The following is a 21243-nucleotide window of genomic DNA, read 5'->3' on the forward strand; positions in this document are numbered from 1 at the left end:
CTACATCAACAAAGTAATCATTACAGTAAAATGAAACCGGAACAAAACTGGACCCCATATAATTGTCATCCTTTTGGCATGCGTTTTCCCTTTTCCCATTATCCTTCATTTCACTTTATATAACAATTGCTGTTGTAAGGTTAGAATAAGTATTCTGTTTAAATAGTCATGCATGTGACATAAGTGTAAATGATTGCTCATTCAAGCAAATATTTTGATATGATAATACAAAAAAGCCTGCACAATCCATCTCCACAGAAGTTAAGTTTTAACAGGACACGCATCTAAACCACATCATTACACACATAGGCCTCCTTTTATGAGAAAAATGAGGAAGCACCATTCTCAAGTTCAAGGACACATTACTTTAGTATTTTACAGTAATGCTGCTAAGAAATAGGTAAATGAGAAAGAGAATTCTGGACAGCTTCACTGGTGTTATTTTAAGAACTCTGAAGAAAATCATGTGATTTTATTACAATTGCTACCATTTCTATGCACCAGAGGCTGGCACTACATTAAGTGCCAATATCAGAGGCATACTGAGCACTTCATTGGAACACACCTAGATCCAAACTACTCCCTATCCAAATTCGTTGTAATTCAGTCTTTGTTTTCACTCCACGGACCACTCCAGACTCCCAAGCCTGCATAGTAACTTCTACTTCCACCAGCCTTTCTTACCACAATTCACTGCTGTCCTGGTTTAAACCCTGTCGTCAAGTTAGCCACACAGTCCACTCCCTCCCCCCCTTCCCGGCTCCCGGAGGCACAGGGAGGAGGATGGAAAGAATGTAACTCCCAGGAGTTGAGATAAGAACAGCACAGTAAGTAAGGTGTAACACAAACCACTACTGCTACCACCAATAACAATGACGATAAGGGAAATAACAAGAGAAGAGAATGCAATACCATCCGTAGAGAAACAGCCTGACTGAGCAGTGAGCCAGCCCTTCCAGGTAACTGCCAGTTACATCCCGGGCATGACGTGCTGTGGTATGGAATACCTCTTTGGCTAGTTTGGGTCAGGTGTCCTGTCTCTGCTTCCTCCTGGCTTCCCCTCCTCCCTGGCAGAACATGAGACTCACAAAGTCCTTGGTCATACACAGTGTTATCAGCACTGTTCCCAGGCTGAAAGTCAAAAACACAGCGCTGCACCAGCTACTACAGAAAAAATGACTGCTGCTGAACCCAGGACAACTGCACAAAATCTCTTGCCATCTTCACCTGTTAAGATCTGCCCATCTCTTACAAAAAATGTCCTTTAGAGATTCTCCCAGCTGTGATACTACAGAAGCCTTCCAGTATCTGAAGGGGGCTTACAATGATGCCACGGAGGGACTCTTCATCAGGGACTGCAGCAACATGACAAGGAAGGACAGGAAGATTTAAGCAGGGAAAGTTCAGGTTAGATACAAGGAAGAAGTTCTTTACTGTGAGGGTGGTGAAGCACTGGAACAGGTTGCCCAAGGAAGTTTTGGCTGCTTCATCCCTGGCAGCATTCAAGGCAAGGTGGGATGGGGCCTTGAGAAACCTAATCTAGTGTGAGGTGTCCCTGCGCATGTCATGGGGGTTGGAAATGGATGATCTTAAGGTCCTTTCCAACCCAAACAATTCTGTGACTCTATACCTCAATTACTTCCCGCCCCCTGCTCTTGTTCCCTTGTGCAAAGGCAGACTCTTCTTTTAGGAGACAGAAACCAAAGAAAACTCTTAATATATTCCTCCAGTGGTTGACAGATAGAGCAAGGAAACAGAGCAGTTTAAATACCAAATGAACTAAGCAACATTTTCTCTCAATGGGAGACTTTTCAGTACACAGTCTGAGTACTATGAAGCCCAGTAGACAGTGGCAGATACTGCAAACCCTAACAGGTCTGCATTGACATGAGAACTCAAATCTTCCATAAAGTACTTGTGCTCAACTGTTACTCATATGTGCTTTTCTTAGAATGCACTGTTCTACAGACCTTCACTTTTTAGGCTAGGAGTGCTATAATGAGACTAAAAATCTAGTCATCTAATATTTTGCACATCCATTTTACCCATATCTGTATAAATATAGAAATAAAAAGCAAAAAATCATTGTGCTTAAAGTGGATATTTTGAAAGAGCAATTCTCATTAAGTGGAAAATAACAGTATTTTGCCAATTTATGGCATTATTTCCACTTTGATAATCCCACTGGCTTTTCTGGTGCAATTATGCTATGTGGACTGACTCACTTCTGGTATGCCCTTCCCTTTAGCATAATATTTGTCCAAGTTCTTATGATTATGTTTAGCTTTGTATTCAGATAAGAACTATTGACTGCTAGTAAGTTTTAAGCTCTACAACAGAAATACTTTTAATTTTACTAATGAGAACAATTCATGCAAAATCCATTTTAAACAGTAAACATTGCAAGTTTTATGTAAAGCCTCTTTTTTATTAAAACAGACTGAAACTGTGCCATGATAAAATGAAAATCACAAGTAGAGTACTCTAGTAATAAACGCGGGGGAACTAACCTTAATTGCAGCTTCTCTCAAGGCTTCCAGTCTCTGTCTACTGCTTTCTTTCATATTTACAACATCTTTGTAATCACCCTGTAGAGCTCTCTGGAGACCATGGATTGCCTGAAAGACCGAGTTTTCGCTTTCATTTAGCTCCTTTTGGAAGATTTCAAAGGTATGAACCTGAAAAAGTTTCTCTTCATCTGACAGTCCAGCATCCTTCTCAACCGCTCTTATGGCATTTTTTAGTTTGTTGAGAACAACATTCTTTTGGCGAAGAAGACCAGACAGTTTTCTGCAGCTCTCAAACACCCACTGCTTTCTCTGAGCGATAATAGCTCCTTTCCCACGGTGCAGTTTTATTGCATGCTTTACTACATCTTCATGCTCTGCAGGATTTGCTAGCTGGACACAAGGCAATAAAACCAACGTCCATAAGGAAATAAATCCAGTCGCCTTCATTTTTCAATTTTTATTGCTGTTGGGAGAAATTGATAATCCACAACTGCTCAAAGCGTTGTCCTACATGGTTTCTGCATCTCCAGTACACATACCAGGCTGCAAAACAGTACCAATCAGTTATCAAACATTATAATGTTGGGATATTAGGCCAAGCAAATGCAGAAAAGAAACCCAAGACTGCATCTTACACTATAATCTTTTAACAGTTCTCAAAACCAAGAAACAGCCCAAGGTTATTGGTAGACTTTCATTTTCCCTTTGATTATTTTCTAGATATCATCTTATCTTAAAAATACTGAATGGAAAGCTTAGTTATTTCACATGGTAGTCACCTGCACTTCTTATGAGAAAAAAACCATAAAAATATTAAGCCACGATGCCATAGGCTATACTTCAACCTAGCATCAGAACTCATTACTCTTATCTACCTCTTGCATTTTTTCAAACTGATCCTAAAGAATTGTATCATAATCATTTGTTATTTTTATAGCCTCCAAACCATTAACACAGGCAACTATACAAAATATAATGGAAAGAAAGATTAACTGAAACAGATTACATTATAAATTAGACTGGGGGGAGGAGGGGGGTAATTTCTACAGTAAAGAAATAATATCAAAACTTCCTGGACTTCAAAGCATTACTAGCCTGGATCAAAGACTTTCACCTAAAAGGCTGCAGGGCCTTGAGGCATTTTACTTCGAGGCTAATTATTGATCCTCATGATTTTAAAATAGAGTTATAAGAACACTAAAAGTAAAATCAATTCATTCATAAGTTCATTTCCCAGAAGCTACTTGAAGATCTATATTTAAACTGCTGTATTTGCTTCTAACACCAAGCAGGAAGAAATTTCCTTCCCCCAGAGCCTACAGGAAAACACTGACATTATTGTAAAATAACAAAGTTACATTTTCTTGGGGGGGGGGGGGGGGCAAAACAAAAGAACAAACAAAAAACCCAAACCAAACAAACACAAAAACCTATAAAAAAAAACAGCCCCACATCACAAAGCTGTATTTAACAATGCACAAATGTATGTACAAAGCATACATTTATCACTGAAGTGTAGTAGTCTAAAAATGCACAGCACACTACATGTTAGTAGATCATCAATAGAGCAGGTATTTGTCTAAAACTTTAGCTGCAATCTTCATCTTTGGACCAACAGCCTTAATCAGGAACCAGCATATGGACATAGTATAATCTGGAGGCTATGTGCCTATTCTTTTCCTACAATACAGCAGCAGTCACAATCACAAGCATCCAAGCTAACCATCATCAATATACAGACCAGGAAGTGAAGATGGCAAAGCACACCCATGCACTACCTTAATTTTTAAAATACCCTCCCATCTCTGTTTCAGTTAGAACTGAGAAAAACTGTCTGTAGATGGGTTTATTTCTTTTCCATGCATGAAATACAAGCCAAAGCATTTAGTTATTAATAGCTGACTATGGGCTAGGGTTTAACATGAAGAACTAAAACGTTAAAAATTAAGAACTGAAAGTATAATTAAAGCAGCAAAAGCATAGCTACATCATGCCAATTTCAATAAAATAATAAAGTAGAACTATACCAGAACTTTCATAAAGCTATAGGGTTTACTGGTTTTAAGAGATCAGGAAAATGCAACAATTCACACCATCTGGCAAAATTCTAGAGTGATATTTAAGGAAATATTTCATCATATATACAAAATAATAACCTTCCTGTTTAATATGTTAGGGCAAGAGATTCTGCTGAATATATTACAACCTATTCCTGCAAGAAAGAGGGTGAAGAAAACACATACTGTGTATTCAAGTTTCTGTCTGCAGGAAGTTGAATACTCTACTGCACGTATTAGATGGTATGGCCAACCACACACCTAAATCCTGAGCAGAGATAGTAGTAAATTTGCCGATTGTTGCACTGTGTGAACTTACCACCGTAGTTCTGACACGGTTACCATTTTGTTTCAGTAACAGTGTTTTTTACCTGGCTAGCAAAAAGCTACTTAGGAAAGTGGCACCTTGGGTAGTGCTCAAAAGCTCTTCGGGGAGTAATAATCCCCACATATAGAAACATATGGCAACCTTCAGAACGCAAATAAAAATACTCATAGAATAGTCATAGTACTACAGAACGGTCTGGGTTGGAAGGAACCTTAAAGATCATCCAGAAGGGGGGAAAAAAAAAAAAAAAAAAAAAAAAAGAGACACAAACACTCTTCTCCATGCATCAGTAAGTATCAAATTAGAGGGAACTCCTGATGTTCGGAGTCCTTCTCGAGCACGGTGTGTTTCCTGATGGACTGCAGTTCATCTTCCCCGTTTTGCCTTCCTGAACACGATACAGTAACGCCGGACTTCATCAAGCGGATGTTAGACCCTGCCTCCAACACAAGCCCGATCCTCTCATCCAAAACCCTTGCGGCTCCTTCCACACCTGCCCGTTTGCCACCCACAACCTCCTTCACAAGACCCTCAGGGCAGCCGAGGGGGGGGCGCCGGCCGCTGCCGTGACTCCGCGGGCACGTCTGCCTCACAGGCACTCACCTGAGAGCGATGGCTGCCGGAGGGCAGCTCCCTGCGCCACCGTCTCCTTCTCCTCCTCTCTTCCCGGGCCGGCTTCCGGGACCTCACCCTGAGGAAGTCTGGGGGGGAGAAGGAGAAGAACAGAGAAAGATGAGGAGAGCGCGGGTGCGCCCAGCCCCTTTTCCGCCCCTTCATGGCGGCGGAGAGAGTGAGGAAGGAAAGAAGCAGCTGCTCCGCAGCCTGCTTGCCCGGCGCTCAACTTTCCGGTCTCACAGCAACACGGCCAAATCCGCCACCTCCTCCTCCGCCTCCTCACAGCCCCTACCCGCCGCCGGCAACTGCCCAGCGCTCACCTCAGGGCAGCGGCCGGCCCAGCTTCCAAGGGGAAGGAGATGGTGACGGAGGCGCAACTGCCGGCCCCGGGCGCTGCTTCCTCCCTCCGCCCCACTCACCTGAGTGAAGGAGGCCAACAACGGCCAGGGGGGAGCGGGAAGAGCAAGAGCACAAGGCAGCGGCCAGGAACGGAAGGCGCCCAGAAGCTGCCCTTGCCAGCCGCCTCTCCCACTCCCGCACCGGCCGCCAACCCCGTCAGCCTGCGCCGGTGCGGCGTCACCTTTAAGCGCAGCGTCAGACGGGATCTGTAGTCCGAGCGCCTCCTCGCGGCATGTCACGGGAAACGTAACGGTGGAATCTCCCCCTTCCCTGACGCGTTCCGCCTGCCCCGCACGGTACTCGCCGCTCACGCACAGCGCAGCCGAGTCCTGCCCGGCGGACACCGCCACCACTGGTCCCCCGCTGCAGGGAAGGGCCGTGGGCTCCACCAGCGCGGCGAGAGGGCACCTCCGTCCCGCGCTCCGCCTTTGCGCTTGGCCCCTCGCGCCTGCGCGGGAGGCGGCGCCGGGCGGTGAAGTTGGTCAAAGCGCCGGTGATAAAATGGTAGGTTGTTTGGGGCGGGGGACACGGGAATTGGGGAACGGGGACGGGGAGCCCCAAACACCACCCCCAACTCCCCGGACCGGCGAGCCCAGCGCCCCGCGGTTTCCCGCCGTTCCCCTTCCTTCAGCGCCGGCTCCCGCTCTGTTTATCGCAGGGGGATGGCGCCAGGTGGGGGGGGGTTACACCGCGGGTGAGGCGCGACGGAGGACAGACAGATAGGCGCGGAGTGGAGCGGCCCTCCCGCCGCCGGGACTGGGGAAGGTCACCGGGGGCGGGGGGGGATTGAGGGGAGGAAGGGAGGCGGGCAGTGCTGCTCCCGCTGCCGCCGCCGCGGCGGGTATTTCGAGCGCCGGCAGCCGGCGCGGCGCGTACCTTTCCCTTTTTTGGGCTTGGGGCCGGCGGGGCAGGTTGCCGGAGACCCGTGTCCCGCGCTCCCGCCGCCCCGCCTGCCTTCAGCGGGCGGAGCCTGGCCATCCCGCGGGCTGCTCCCCCCCAGTCTCCAGTGCTCCCCCCCGATCTCCCCTTTTCCCTGTCCTTCCCCCTTCCTTTGCCGGGACGCGGCAGGTGCAGCCGGAGGTGGAAGGAAAGGTGCAGAGGTACTGGTTCCCTTCCCTTGGTGGGGTTGGAGGTGTTTGGGGGAGGCGGGAGGCGACAGGGCCCAGGCCGGGCGCCGGAGGGGACCAGGGGACGGGCGGGCGCGTCCCGTCCCGGGAAGTGTTCTCTCGGCGCGTTCGCCTCAGCCTGTGCCGTGTGCGCTCCGGTGCTTCGTTGAGGCTTGCGGTGTGGTGTGATTAACGTCTTGTGAGGGCTGTAAAGCTGACTTAGGCGTGTCTTGGTGCGAGGTGTCCCTCCTTGTTTGGGTCCCGTTAGCAAGAAGACGCTATAGAAACGTGGGTTCAGCTCTCCACCTCCCGTTCTATAGAGTGTGTGTAGGTACCGGTGTCTGCTGCGGCGGACATTGCACACAGGCGAAAAGTAGAAACTATACTACGTGGCAGAGTAGTAGATCGGGTAGTCGAATGTGTTTCTTCTAATTCCTTCAGATAACTCAGTGTTTTGAGCCTAGAAAATATTCCTGAATACCTGGCGTTCAGGGCACTTGGGAGAGGACGTCGGTTTTGCTTTGGGAATGCTGTCGGAGACCTTTGTGCTGAATTGAACATTGCTCAGTTCATTGCTCAGAATTTTATGTAACTGAGGCGGATCTTAGTGCAGAGATACTCTCATAGACGCTAATGAATATTGGAGGAGAGAGAGGCTACACAGAGCTTGCAGTCAAGGGATTATTGAATATTTTTCTGTCAAGATAACATTGTAGTTATTTTTGCAGCTCTTTTCCCACTTCACACGTTTCTCCTTGTATAAAAAGAAGCTTTACATGTTTTTCTTATATGAAATTAAAAAATATATAGAAAAGACCAAAGTCATTATCTTGTTTACATGATGTGTTTCTTGTCTCAGGACCATCTGTAATCAAGATGCCACCATCCATATGTGTACAAGAGATAACAAGTAGACTGAAAGATGGTCCTACATTTGCTGCTTACTGTGCACTGAATCAGGATTCGTGTTCTCTGGTTCCCCCCCCCCCGCCCAGTATTTAAGAGACCAGTACATTTTGTGTTATACTTGATGACTTAAGAAGTAATGAGACAAATTTATCAGTTAAATTATTGGTCCAGAACATGTGTTAAGTATGGTTTAACAAAAATGGGATATATCAGAATATAATAAAACCCAGAGTTTGATTTAAGCTATTTCCTCCTTCCAACTTCATATGAAGAATAATATTGATCTGTGTTAATATCGGATCTGCTCCTTATAAAATCCCTGTTCCTGCTTCTTGAGTGTTCCAGAAGTTTAGTGATGTTGCATCAGTATGGTTGCTGCAATTAGCTGCCATTAAGAGAAGCATCTTATTGGTTCCTATATACCACTGTAACAGGTAGTTTTGTTGTTTAATGCTGTAAAAGATGTTTATACTGTTAATACATTAAAGTTTTAGGTCACATTTACAGTGACTTTATAGTCTCATCATAACATTCAGCAAATCCCTGACGTCTGCTTTATCTGTTTTCTTTTTGCGTAATGTTTTCTGTTGGTAGTGGTTTCTAACGCAAAAGTGTAAGAAATGGTTCTGCCTTTTTTAGCTATCACTTCAAATGATTAAGCTTTGTATTGTTCATTGTTGCTAGGAAAATATTAGGAAAACTGCTGAGCAGTTTTTCTCTGTTTATGAAGGAGTTATACAGAATCTGAGAATCTCTAAGTTGTGCCTTTATAATCTCATTTGTATATCTACTAGGCATATTTTTCAAAGGGTAACCATACTGTTGCATGGTGAAACTCATGTTTACCGCTGTTTCAGAACAGAAAAACTTCTGCATATGTGAGCAATAAAGCAGAAATATGAATTTATTACTGCTAAATATGTGCTGCTAAAAATGTATGTATAGATGCTGTCATTTCAATTTTCAGAAGAAAATGCTGTCTTTTTAACTGCAGAAGAACAAGGCTTTGTCTTCCTGTAATTCTGAAGTGAAAGTTGTCATCAACAAGAAAACTAAAACTTTTTAAAGATAGGCCGTAGTAGTAGAATGCTGAAACAAACTTCTGGATTAGCTTCATTGGCTTTCCTGCTTCTTTTGCATCCCAAAGCATAAGCTTAAATCGTCTCAGAAGGACAAGGTCCGCCAGTTTATGGCATTTACCCAGGCTGGTGAAAGGACTGCTATTTACTGCTTAATGCAGAATGAATGGAAACTAGAAGTGGCAACAGACAACTACTTCCAGAACCCAGACTTGTACTACAAAGAATCCATGAAAAATTCAGTTGACAAGAAGAAATTAGAACAATTGTATAATCGGTACAAAGGTAAGGCTTGGGGTTTTTGTTTGGTTGGTTGGTTTTGTTTGGTTTTGGTTTTTTTTTGTTTGTGGGTTTGTTGGTTTTTTTTTTTTTGGGGGGAGGGGGAGTTTTTGGTTTTTGGTTATGGGGGTTTTTTCCAATTCTTTTCTTTGGGTGATATTTCTGCTTTTCCCTCTCCCATTCTTAAGGACTTACAGGAAAGATTGCTAGTTTTTGCTTCTCACTGTGTGTTTGTGGTAGCAAGGTAAGGATGAAAAAGGTTTTAAATGCTCTTAATGTTCACTACACAACTTCTGTAGATAATCTGTAGAACTGAAAGGAAAATTAAACCTATCATGAGAAAATAGTGTCAGCTGCATGTGGTAGAAAATAGAATAAATCTTATTATGGAAATTATTTGTTTTATTGCCTGTGGCTGCTGTTATATGTACAGTGTACTTTGTGTGGCAAAATAATACATATTATTCTTACGCTAATACTTGGGGAAGTTCTTTTTGTTCAAAGACAGTAGTATTTCTATCCATCAAAATAAAAAGATGTTTCAGATAACATTACAGCTAGAAGTCTGACAAAACAGATACAGAATTGCAGAGTGGTTTGAGTTGGGAGGGATGTTATAGATGATCTAGTTCCAATCCGCCTGCCACATGGGCACAGACACCTTCCACTAGACCAGGTTGCTCAGAACCCGGTCCAACCTGGCACTGAAAACTTCTAGGGATGGAGGAGGGGGGAAGTGCTGGCTTGTCTGAGCATGTCAAATAATCATATTGGTCAAATAAGAAAACTCAGGAACTAGTCATAGAAACTCCATTCTTATTTTATTCTTTGTGTTGGCATGTTACAGCAAAGGTGATGTGCCTGATCAGAGCGAGACCTGGAGTGAAAACCACAGGGAAGTGGATTAAAGGCAGAGTTGTTTCTTTTCCAGTTTTTTGTTTTACAGCAGTGTTGAAAAGAACAAAAAAGGGAAAGATAGTCATGGAAATACAAGAATGTATGTGATGTAGGTAATAATGCTTTCTGAAATGTGGCCTTCCGACATGGATGTCTGTGGTGTTCATTACATGATAGAGCATCGTGGCCTGGAATCATTGCCAGCCCCTGCCGAGATCCGTACATGTCATGTTTTAAGAAATGAACTCTTAACAATTACTCAACTATGATTTTATGTAGTTTTCTAATTGCAGTAGGTAGCTTACTTTGTATGATAGCATTTCCACCTTTTTTTGTTACACTTTACATAATGTCTTCTATTTTAAGTATAGATGTTCTTTAATTATCATATGGTAAAGAATTGTGTAGGGTCAGAAAACCAGCAATACTATAGCATTGTCTTGGGGGACACATGTAAACAGACCAAAATGAACAAAGAAAACAAACAAAATACCAAACAACTAGAGAAACACTTTTTTTATTTGGTGTAGGGGGATGTGTATATATATGTAAAAAATATACATGCATAAAAAATGTGTGTCTGTCTGTCTCTTAAATCTTCTGCTTGCTCCTTGCGTGTTAGTGCTGCACACTGCTGGGTCAAAAAATACATACTTTTTTTAAATGCTACTAAGAATATATAATTTATTTTTTTAAAATCACAATTTTATTTTTTTAAAATAATAAATTTTATTTATTATTCAACATTTTCCAGCAGTGGCAAACTCCACCACTTGACTTCTGTGAAAGGAAATCTAGTCAGTTTTATGTCTGTGTTTTGGTTAGCAGCACACCTTTGCAGTTCTAGCACTCTAATGCTTCAGTAAAATTGCGGACCTGAACAAAACTCTTCATAAGATTTGAGAGAAAACAGCAAAAGTTTTGATTAAGCACCTTTCCTTCATGTACAGCTTAAACCTGAATCATTTGCCTCAAAACAACAAGGAATTCCTTTGTCCTGCTGGGCCCATAGAATGCTACAGACATTACACTATATTTGAAATCCAAGATGAGAGGTCTTTAATTGTCTGTGGTTTTGTTAGTTTTCTTATCTATTTATCCAGCAACTCTGTCAAAACAACAGTTTTGGGTTTGGTCCTAGTTACCTGGATGAGGAGAAACATAAGGATGAAATAGCCCTTGTTGAAATCCAAGGGTATTTTTCCAGTGATTTCAGCACTAGTGCACTTTTTGCCTTTAGTTTTTCAATTATTCTCCAAATATACAAGAAATACATTTTATATGTCTTAGAACTAGATCTGGCATATGGTAGAAAAGTGTGTTTGCCTGTTATTCCTGCTCAAAGGTCACTCAGTTATACTGTGGTTGTAATTCTGTTTTAATGGTAAAAGTCTGTCTGCTAAATTAGCTTCCTCTTTGCATTTAACATTTCTACCACTCTAGTATTGGCTGGAAAAGTGGAAGAAATCTTTGCTTAACAACTTCCCCCCCCCGCCCCCCCCCCCAAAAAAAAGTTTTCTTTAGACTTTTTTTTTTTTTTTAAATCAACTCATTGGATAATGACTTAAAATAGCATGGCTGAAAACCTTAAGGAGTTGATTGAAAATGGTTGAAAGGTTTTAAGGAGTTAGTCTTAAATTTACTTGAGGGGTACTTTTCTGCGTAGCCCAATTAGTGATACTGAAACATCTTCCTATCAAAAGCTGGGAAAGAGAGTTTTATAACTTGTAAACAGTCAGCCTTTGAAAACAGTGTGATTTCATTTTTTATTGCTGTTCGGCTTTTCCCTCCCTCCAATTACTTAAGTTTATATGCAGGGGCTTTTGTTTGTGGGTTTTTCTTGAGAGAGAATTTCGTTACAGAAGTTTTACAGTGCCATTTACCCTGTTGTAGGTAGTTAATGGTGGTTCTTATATTCAAAAAGGTATTAGTGCTACTGAAACATAGTATTTCCCAAGTTTAGCTAAGTCTGTTGTGCTAAGGCATTGTTTGAGCAATCTTTTGGTGATTTCCCTGACTTAAAACTAAAGCACATTGGTTGTGGTCTTTAAACAGTTGTAGTGGATTCTCGAATATCTCTGTTGGGGGGAGGTGTGTGGTGTGGAAATTTGTGGGCTCACTTGGTAGGTGTGTTCTTGCTGGTTTGGGTTTTTTTGATTGGTTGGTTGGGGTATTTTTTTTGTGTGTGTGTGGGGGGGTTTCTTTTTGTGTTTTGTGGGTTTGGTTTGTTGTTTTTTTTTCAAGTTTAATACATGCTAGGCAATAAGTGTATTGTACGTTTTGATGTGTTTATCAGCCTTACTGTTTTCAGGTGTAGTCAGGCATCTCCTCAGTTAATTCAGATCTTTTATAGAGCGTTATGGAGAGAAGACAAAACTTTTTCATTGACAATAGCTAATGAATTTAGGAAAACTTGCCAACCAATTTCTAGAGAAGTGTGCAGAATGCTTAATCTATTTACAGATACCCTTCAAGGTTCTTCTATAATTAACTAGATTTCAAGTGAAGACATTTGTGAAACTTACGAAAAACTGAAGACCTGTGTTACGCAGCATATCACAGCTGTGCAGATGATTATTTGTAAATTTTTTTTTTTTTGCAAGTAATTACAATTCTTCTTTTTATATTTTGAACCATAGACCCACAGGATGAAAATAAAATTGGCATTGATGGAATTCAGCAGTTCTGTGATGATTTAAGCCTGGATCCAGCCAGTATCAGTGTCCTAGTTGTAGCATGGAAGTTCAGGGCAGCTACTCAATGTGAATTCAGTAAAAAGGAATTTGTTGATGGGATGACAGAGTTGGGGTAAGTATCCATTTCTGCATAGTTCATCGTGTAAGGCCTGAGCTCTGTTTCTGTTTAAAACATTTTTAATTGAATTAAGCATGAAGCTTCAAAAATCTGTTAAGGCTGGAGCCATGCTTAACAGATGCTAAGTGCCTGTGGTGTCCCATCTTCCTTAAATGAGTGTTTTACTGCAAAGCCTTAATGATGACCACAGTAAGGGTGTAGCGATATAATTCCTCTCTGTATAGAAAGAAAGGCAGATGGATATGCTGATCTTTTTATGTAATTCATAATAAACATATGCATGGTTTTGTTAAGGTTTTGAGTTGGACCGTGTGGTGTTAAAAGCTGGCAGTTACTGGAGATGCATGAAGGAAGATGATGTAACTAATGATTATTTTTATTTTTATTTTCTTCCTGGATCGTGGAGCTATTCTGGATAACAGACTCTGAGATTAGACCACACTGTCTCGGTTTAGCAATAATGTCAAGCAGTTGTTGCCATAAATAGTATTTTGTGTATAACTTTTCCTTGGAAGAGATACAGTATGTCTAATATATAGAGAAGTGTCACAATGATACCTTTTTTTTTTTTTTAACAGGTTGCATTAGATGGAGAATTAAGGTTTATTATTTCTGCGTATTGTTTGAGCTAAATAATTTCATTTGCTCTCAGAATGGTGCCTTATCAATACTTTTATACAGTAGACCAAATTCAAGCAAATGTAGTGGTTGTTTCTTGAGTAGGGGTCCTAGTACTCGGTTGTTACTGACCTCACCAGTTATTGACTTCTTTCGAAGCTTTCCTTTTTAGGTAAGGGTATCAGAAATTGTGGTGAAGTAACTTTTGATGTCATCAGAAGTCTGCTGCTTTATTTTGTTCCTTTGGGCAGAGACTGTAAGAATGATTATGATTTTCTAGCCATCAACAGCAATCAAGTGCTCATGCTGTTATATTAAAAGCTGCCAGCATTATTTGCTATGACTGATTAAAAAGGTTTTGCCAAAACACCTGTGGATTCCAGCTTTGATTTTGTTTTGAAACTTCATTGTGACATTCCTACTAAGTCCTGATGACTGTCTCTGATACAGTTCCACAGAGGTCTGTGATTTTTATTTTTCTGCTCAATGCACATTATGATGTTCTTGGGAGTATAATCTGATCATACCTGCTTGTCTCTGGTATAGTGCTTATTGAGAATTTTGAATGCTTTTGTTAAATATCAGTGGTGCAGTGTGTGATTTTTAGCATTGGACACAGGTGAAGATTTGAGTGAAAAGAAATTCCCTGAGACTTAGTTCATATTGGACATTTAGAATACGTATGAGAAGATATTTGTCCCTATTGCCAAGTATATCAAGTCTCCGTGAAACTCAAGTTCTCAGTTGAAGACTGTTGGCAGAATTCTTTCTTTTCTCCACCAGGTACTGCTGGAGGCCAGAAAACTACTTATTTTTACCTGTACTATGCAAGATGGTTAAAACTGCATCTGCATTTTATGGATTTTGCTATAGTTATCCATCCTTTAACAAAATACTTCTTGAATCTTCAGAATAAATACATTTAGCTGCTGAGAACTTTGAAATACAAAATCTTAGTTATGATATCTGCTCCTTTGAATCTATTTCCTTTGCTTTGGATTTCTAGGTATAATTCAAAATATTGGTAATATCTTATTAACCTTGAATATTCATTTAATTCCTTGGCTTGGGAGAAACCCTTTTTCTTTTAAAATTGCATCTTTTCAGCTCAGGTGCTTTCACTGAAAATGCTCCAGGCTCATGTTATACAAGGGATGTGTTTCTGTTAGAATCTCAGTAACTTGATTCTGTCTAAGCTTACCTGTGCCAGGCTGGTAAACCATTTGTCAGCCTTCAAGCTGACATCAGAGCCTCATTTCTTTTTCCCCACTGATCTGCCAGTGTGGGGAGAAAATGACTGCAAATAATGGTTCATTTTGTTGAAAGTCCTCTAATGTTAATCTTAAGTGTAAACATAGTATATAGCTCTTCGTTTAGGTGGAGCAGGGAATAAGTAATGTCTGTCTAGATTAAAGCAAAACCCTACACCATTGTGTTACAATAGCTATGAAAGGGAAAAGATAGCAGATTTCAGTGAGGTTTACATGTTCTTTAAGAGCAGGATAACATCTATTGTTTGAGTTCATATGAGGAGACTGAGGATAGAAGTTAAACCACTGACTTCTGTTTGGGTATTATACTTAATGGATGCTTATATATGATCTTACACTTAAAATTGTTTAATAAAGGCATATGGATGTTTATGTTCTTAAGAATGCTATCCAGAAAGATACTCTGTTTTTTATCTTTACTACTGTTTTATTTTGCTCTGAAACTAAACCTTAAAAAAATAAAAAAGAATAAGAAGAAAAAAAAAAGGTAAAAAGAAAATCTTACATATTTACAAACAATGTAACCTCTTTTGAACAGGTGTGACACCACAGAAAAACTAAAAGCTCTATTGCCAAGACTGGAACAAGAGCTAAAGGATCCAACAAAGTTCAAAGATTTTTATCAGTTTACTTTTAACTTTGCTAAGAACCCTGGACAAAAAGGTCTAGGTAAGTAGAAAACAATTGAGAAAATATTTACAGACAGTTAAGTCAATTCCAAATAGTTAATATAATACAGTTTTTTCATTAGTGATTGTGTAGTAAATTCATTATCGATTTATTTCACTGACTTTTTCTCATCTTCTTGCAATTAATCTCTTCTTTAATGCCCCTTTGGTACAGATAATTTAATGGTGTTTTCTGCTAGTATTGACATTCTTTCTCCTCTTGTCAAAGGAAGTTCCGGCAGTTCTTACAGACCTGTCATAATTTCTTTCAAAGATTGAGCTAGTGAGCTCCTGGTATTTTCTGTTTTATTCACAACAACTGAAATGATGTCTATATCAGCTAAAAAGAGGGAGAAAATGGAGCAAAAGTTATTGTTCTTCTAAGACTTTTTAAGTTTAGCTCACAGTTTTTATGTAAAGCTTAGGAAATAACATTATGGTCTTGGTTCAAAGCTGGTGAATAGGAGTGCAGTTTATAAAGTATTAAACTGTTATTCTTTATAAAGTTTGAGATGTGTCCCATTCCTCATATTGCTGGAGTAAAATGGGTATGTTGTTTAAATTTTAATATTTTCTTCAAATCAAAAATATCTGTAGCTTTTGAATAGATGAAGAAAACTGTAAGATGAAATCTGATAGCCTTTCATAACTTTTATCCATTTCTGAAAGACACTGTGAGGGAAGGAATTAACCTGTTTTGTGTGTAGAATAGAGCCGTACCATCATCAGTGTTCTCTTTAGGTTGTGGGTGAGAAGAGCAAGTGTTCTGGGGAGGGTTTTTTGTTGGTTTTGGTTTGATTCTTTTTTTTTTTAATTTTTTGATGTGTGGTTGGTTTTTTTTTTCATCATAGCCTCTTCAACTTTGTGTCTGTTACTTGGCAAGCACATATAATAAATACTTTTTCTCAAAAACTATTCGAAGAGTAGTGAGATGGAGGGCCAGAATATTTATTTTAGAGCTTCTCAACCAGAGGCTTCCATTCCACATTCTTCCTTGGGAATTACTTTGAATAATATCTCTTGTCTTTCCCAGTGTCTTTTTTTCTTTTAAACTGTGGGCAGCTTTTAGCCAGTTTCCATATTTCTTTATTTTTTTTGCAGTGATTTAATTTTTCATTACGTGTCACTCACACGGGTCACATGCCACCTTTCCATACACTAAAAAAGAAATTGTTCTGTAGTGGTTCTATGAGGCTGGTTGGAATTGAAGTGCCTTAGCTAGTTGTTCTTTTTCTTGCCTCCTGTCATTACAAAGCCTAGTACTTTCAGATTGTGGGAAAGGTAAGTCATTTACAGCCAAGGCTGGAATTTATGGGATACCTAAAGAAATATTACAAATGTCTTCCTGTTTTAATTGGATCAGTTCCAACGTGAAACTCATGTACTTGGGAAATAGGTCTCAAAAGCTTTTCACCTAAGCCTGTACAAAGAGAGGAGGAGGGAAGGCAGCCCAACCCAAGTTATGGAACCGAATGTACTGTTTATTCAACATGAGGAGGAAAAAGGAAACTGACTTGGTTTCCATTACTTCTGGTTTTGGTATGAAGGCCCTTTCGTTTGTAAGACTGTCTTCTTTGTTGTGTAAGAATGGTACTTTTTGGCAACGAAACAGCTAAGTGTCTTCTTGCACTAAGATTTGAAGTGTTAGTGGGAGAAAGAAAGTGCAAAAATTAAAGTTTAATATAAACTATAGAAAAAGTTGATTTGAACTATTGCTGCTTTCAGTTTTCAGGAATTTTAATAACTGTGGTAATACTATTTCTTAATCTCAAGTAGTGCTTAGTTTTTACATGGCAGTATTTTGGTGACATTTTTCATCAGACTTCTTACTGTTTTGCTAAGAAGATTCCAGATATTAAATAAATATAAGTAAGTGCCACTGCTCTTGTTTCAGTGGAGATACGCTTTGTTTGTCTGATGTGAACTTGGGTCACTATAGGTCAAGTCGAGAGTGCTGAACAAGCATATTGACTAATACGATATTTCTTAGTGATTGAGATCAGTGATAGCTTATCCAAATAAAAGCTAACGCTGTATACTTTTGCAGTCAGAATCTTTTCAGGGAATGTCATTATATTCAGGGAGCAGAGAAATGGGGAGGGGGGGGAATGTTTGTAGGTTGGCATTTACAACTAACTGCTTCCTGCTGCAATTATTTTAAGAGTTATGTTTGTTCTCTTTCAGCAAAAAAATTGTTCTGCAAGGAAAAAAATTCAGTTATCTTACAGGGGTGTCTGTATGAGCTGAGTATTCTAGTTGCTTCAGCTACATTTAAGAGAGGCTTAGATGTCTTTTTATTTTACCTCCTCTTCTCTGCATACACTGTGTATTTTCTCCTAGAATGAGAAACTGTCTGTCTTCTTCTCTCAAGAGGCGTTTGATATTTGTGTCCCAGCGACTATGTGCCCTATTGTCAAGGAGATGCAGGAATTTCTTTCATCCGCGTTCAAAGTCTTTCTCTCTTACCAAGTGTGGAGCCTTGGCTCAGCATGCTTTTGTGAATTCAGTCCAGGTAGCTAAACAGAATGTATAATTAGATTTGTTACCAAATGAGCTGGTATAAATCTCTGCCTAGCTCTGTCTAGGTCATCTTAAGGTACTGACCTCTCCTCCTTCCCTACGTGCACGTTAGATGAACTTGCAGTGCTACCTAAGCATAGGATGCTACTAAGCTATTGCCCTAGCTGCTTGCCTTAATGTTTCTGGTGACGTGCTCCCATTATAAGTCTTTTGCGTACTCATTCTCATATGTTCACATTTGAATTATGACTTGATGACTGTGGGGTCAATAAGTTTTTATGTCAAGTAGGGATAAAAGTGAATGGTTTTAATTAATGAAGTGGAAATAATCAAAGGAATTTTCCTAACTTTCAATTATGAATATTTTATTGAGATTTTTCCAGGGTGTGAAGTATCCAGTGCTTCCTCTTATTACACTCTGAGTTTAAATCACCAAGTCTGTAGTTATTGCATTTATTGTTTAGGGGAGTGATCTGTGGGTTAAAGGAATACTGCTTGATTTCTCAGGTATACACACCAACTGTTTGAAAACTAAGCAAACTTGACATAGTACTTGTGATAAATGGGCAATTCTTATTCATAGCAGATTGTTAATAAAACCTATTAAAATGGTCCTTCTGTTGGATCCTTCAGGCTAAGTGCTAATGCATCTTTCTTTTTCTTTTTTTTTAGCAGAAATAACTCTTGAGAATAGAGCTCACCAGAAAAATGTCTGGGATAGGCAGAGGAGACTCATTTATGCAGTTATTTTTCATGTTTATTTAACATGTTGAAAATATAAGAAATTACTGAAATACCTCTAAAATGTCTAAGCAGCGAGGCTTTGATTATGAGTCATTTTTATTGCTCTATCAATATTTTAATTGTTAGATTACTTTTTTTCATCTCTTTCTGCTGTTTTAAGAAGTGATAAACAGCAGTTACTACTTAATTTTTGCCACATCCTCATGAAGAACATGAGGAAATGTTCACAGCTACAGGTTGGGCAGAGAAGAGATTCAGAGCAGCCCTGCAGAGAAGGACTTGGGGGTGCTGGTCGATGAAAAAATGAACATGAGCTGGCTTCAGTGTGCGCTCACAGCCCAGAAAGCCAACCGTATCCTGGGCTGCATCAAGAGGAGCGTGACCAGCAGGTCGAAGGAGGTGATCCTGCCCCTCTACTCTGCACTCGTGAGACCTCACTTGGAGTATTGTGTGCAGTTCTGGTGTCCTCAACATAAAAAGGACATGGAACTGTTGGAACAAGTCCAGAGGAGGGCCACGAGGATGATCAGGGGACTGGAGCCCCTCCCGTATGAAGAGAGGCTGAGAAAGTTGGGTCTGTTCAGCCTGGAGAAGAGAAGGCTGCGTGGAGACCTCATGGCAGTGTTCCAGTATCTGAAGGGGGCCTACAAGGATGCTGGGGAGGGGCTATTCATCAGGGACTGTAGTGACAGGACAAGGGGTAACGGGTTCAAACTTAAACAGGGGAAGTTTAGATTGGATATAAGGAAGAAATTCTTTACTGTGAGGATGGTGAGGCACTGGAATGGGTTGCCCAGGGAGGCTGTGAATGCTCCATCCCTGGCGGTGTTCAAGGCCAGGTTGGATGAGGCCTTGGGTGACATGGTTTAGTGTGAGGTGTCCCTGGCCCATGGCAGGGGGGTTGGAACTAGATGATCTGAAGGTCCTTTCCAACCCTAACTATTCTATGATTCTATGAAATACAGTGATTCATGAGTTCCTTCTTAATATGCCAGGTGGTCTCTACATTTAAAAGATAAACACACATAGTGTGTTTCCTTGTGCCAGACAGGATCACTCCTCACAGATGTCTTTCTAACAAAGTGTTCAGTGGTATGCTAGCGATATACACTAACTTGCTTTTTCAAGGTATCAGCAAGATTTGATACCTGATTGGGAGTGGTCCTCTGACAGTTGGGGAGCTGCCACCTTCACATAATATCTTAAAGTTCTGATGGCAGGTCTCGTACACCTCTGTCCATGCTTGCTCAAACCTAGTGTTAGATTACATTTTTTTTTTTTTCTAGCATATAACTTAAACTTTTGCTCCTGAATTCTTCAGTTCAGTACTTACCCATCCAGAGTGTATGCGCAGAATGCTTTTTGAAGTTAGTAACAAATTTTTATCTATTTGACAGCTACGTATGTGTCTTCCCTTAATCTCTGGACTGAGTAAAGCTGACTACCCTGATAAATTTAATCTTCCAGCTCTCTGATACTGCAATTGTATCTTCCAACTCTATATTTCTTTTTTTTTTTTTTTTTTTTCCTTCTGGGATCCTATTGTCTGACTTCCTCCTGTCTTGTAGTACCCAAACAAGCTAGATAAGCTTCCATGTACTTTAGATATTTTGCTGTTTGATTTACATTGCATTATTACCTTGCTTATGTGTATAACACTGATACTGTCTGCAGTTTGTCATCTATTATGTTAACAGCATTTCTGCAGAACTGCAGTGCACCCAGTTAATTTTGAATCTGCAGTCAGTTATTCCCACTAGCTATATGGCTTTGCATTTCTCTTTAATGAAATCTTTCCTATTTACTTCCAAGTGGTTTTCCAGTTTGTCCAAATAACTTTGAATTCTAATCCTGTCCTCTACCACACAGTACTCCTTCAGGCTTTGTGTAATTTGCAGATTTGCTGTATCATCTGAGTTATTTAAGTATTAGTGTTAGATACAGGACTGACCCTCATGGATGAGTTATTTTCTCCCATTTTGGCAGAGAAGCACTGAGGTTCTTCTAGAACCTCTTTGATCTCTATGAATTCTCAAAGATGCTAGGTAGCAATTTGAGGTTCCTTTAGTATACTGGGATAAATTTCGCTATGTCTAGCTTCACTTTGGGCACCAGTGCTTTCAGACTGAATTCCTAAAAGTTGTTTCTGAGAATACTGTCCATTTTCATTGAACCTTTTTGCCTGGAGCGTATCTTGAAAATAACCTGTTTATCCCAAACATTTATCTTTCAGGAGTTATCAGCAGGACACGTAGTATCTCTTATTACTCCAGCTGCCATTTGTAAGGGAGGGAGTGGGAAGGCACAGAAGCTCTTCTTAAAATGTTTTTTTGGTGGTACCCCACACAGTCATCTTTGAGATGCAGTGGATTTTGCTCCAGGAAAACATTCCAGACGGATGTGTGTGTGTGCGTCTGCAATTTTGTGTT

General features: G+C 40.4%; 2 protein-coding genes across 17 annotated transcripts in view; one reads left to right on the top strand and one right to left on the bottom strand.

Annotated features, from left to right (window-relative positions):
- Positions 1 to 6211, bottom strand: part of TMCO3 (transmembrane and coiled-coil domains 3) — a 37496-nt gene extending 31285 nt beyond the window's left edge. For 4 of the 10 annotated variants that reach the window (XR_013956363.1, XR_013956364.1, XM_080612312.1 and 1 more), the window contains exons 1-3: positions 5831 to 6080; positions 5499 to 5596; positions 2511 to 3053 (exon numbers count right to left, since the gene is read on the bottom strand). Coding sequence is in view for 8 of the 10 variants with exons in the window: in XM_080612312.1 (XP_080468438.1) it covers positions 2511 to 2957 (447 nt within the window). In the remaining 2 variants the exon portion in view is untranslated. The other 6 variants (XM_080612318.1, XM_080612317.1, XM_080612316.1 and 3 more) reach the window with 6 other exon arrangements.
- Positions 6212 to 6303: 92 nt separating this feature from the next.
- Positions 6304 to 21243, top strand: part of DCUN1D2 (defective in cullin neddylation 1 domain containing 2) — a 28266-nt gene continuing 13326 nt past the window's right edge. Inside the window, exons 1-4 of one of the 7 annotated variants that reach the window (XM_080612320.1) lie at positions 6304 to 6413; positions 9072 to 9288; positions 12819 to 12987; positions 15421 to 15551. In XM_080612320.1, the coding sequence (XP_080468446.1) occupies positions 6411 to 6413; positions 9072 to 9288; positions 12819 to 12987; positions 15421 to 15551 (520 nt within the window). In that variant the 5' untranslated portion in view covers positions 6304 to 6410. Of the gene's footprint in view, positions 6414 to 6636; positions 7010 to 8029; positions 8359 to 8891; positions 9289 to 12818; positions 12988 to 15420; positions 15552 to 21243 lie in introns of those variants that run through there. The other 6 variants (XM_080612323.1, XM_080612326.1, XM_080612321.1 and 3 more) reach the window with 6 other exon arrangements.

This window comes from Psittacula echo (genome assembly GCF_963264785.1).
Source record: "Psittacula echo genome assembly, chromosome: 3".
NCBI classification, from domain to species: domain Eukaryota; kingdom Metazoa; phylum Chordata; class Aves; order Psittaciformes; family Psittacidae; genus Psittacula; species Psittacula echo.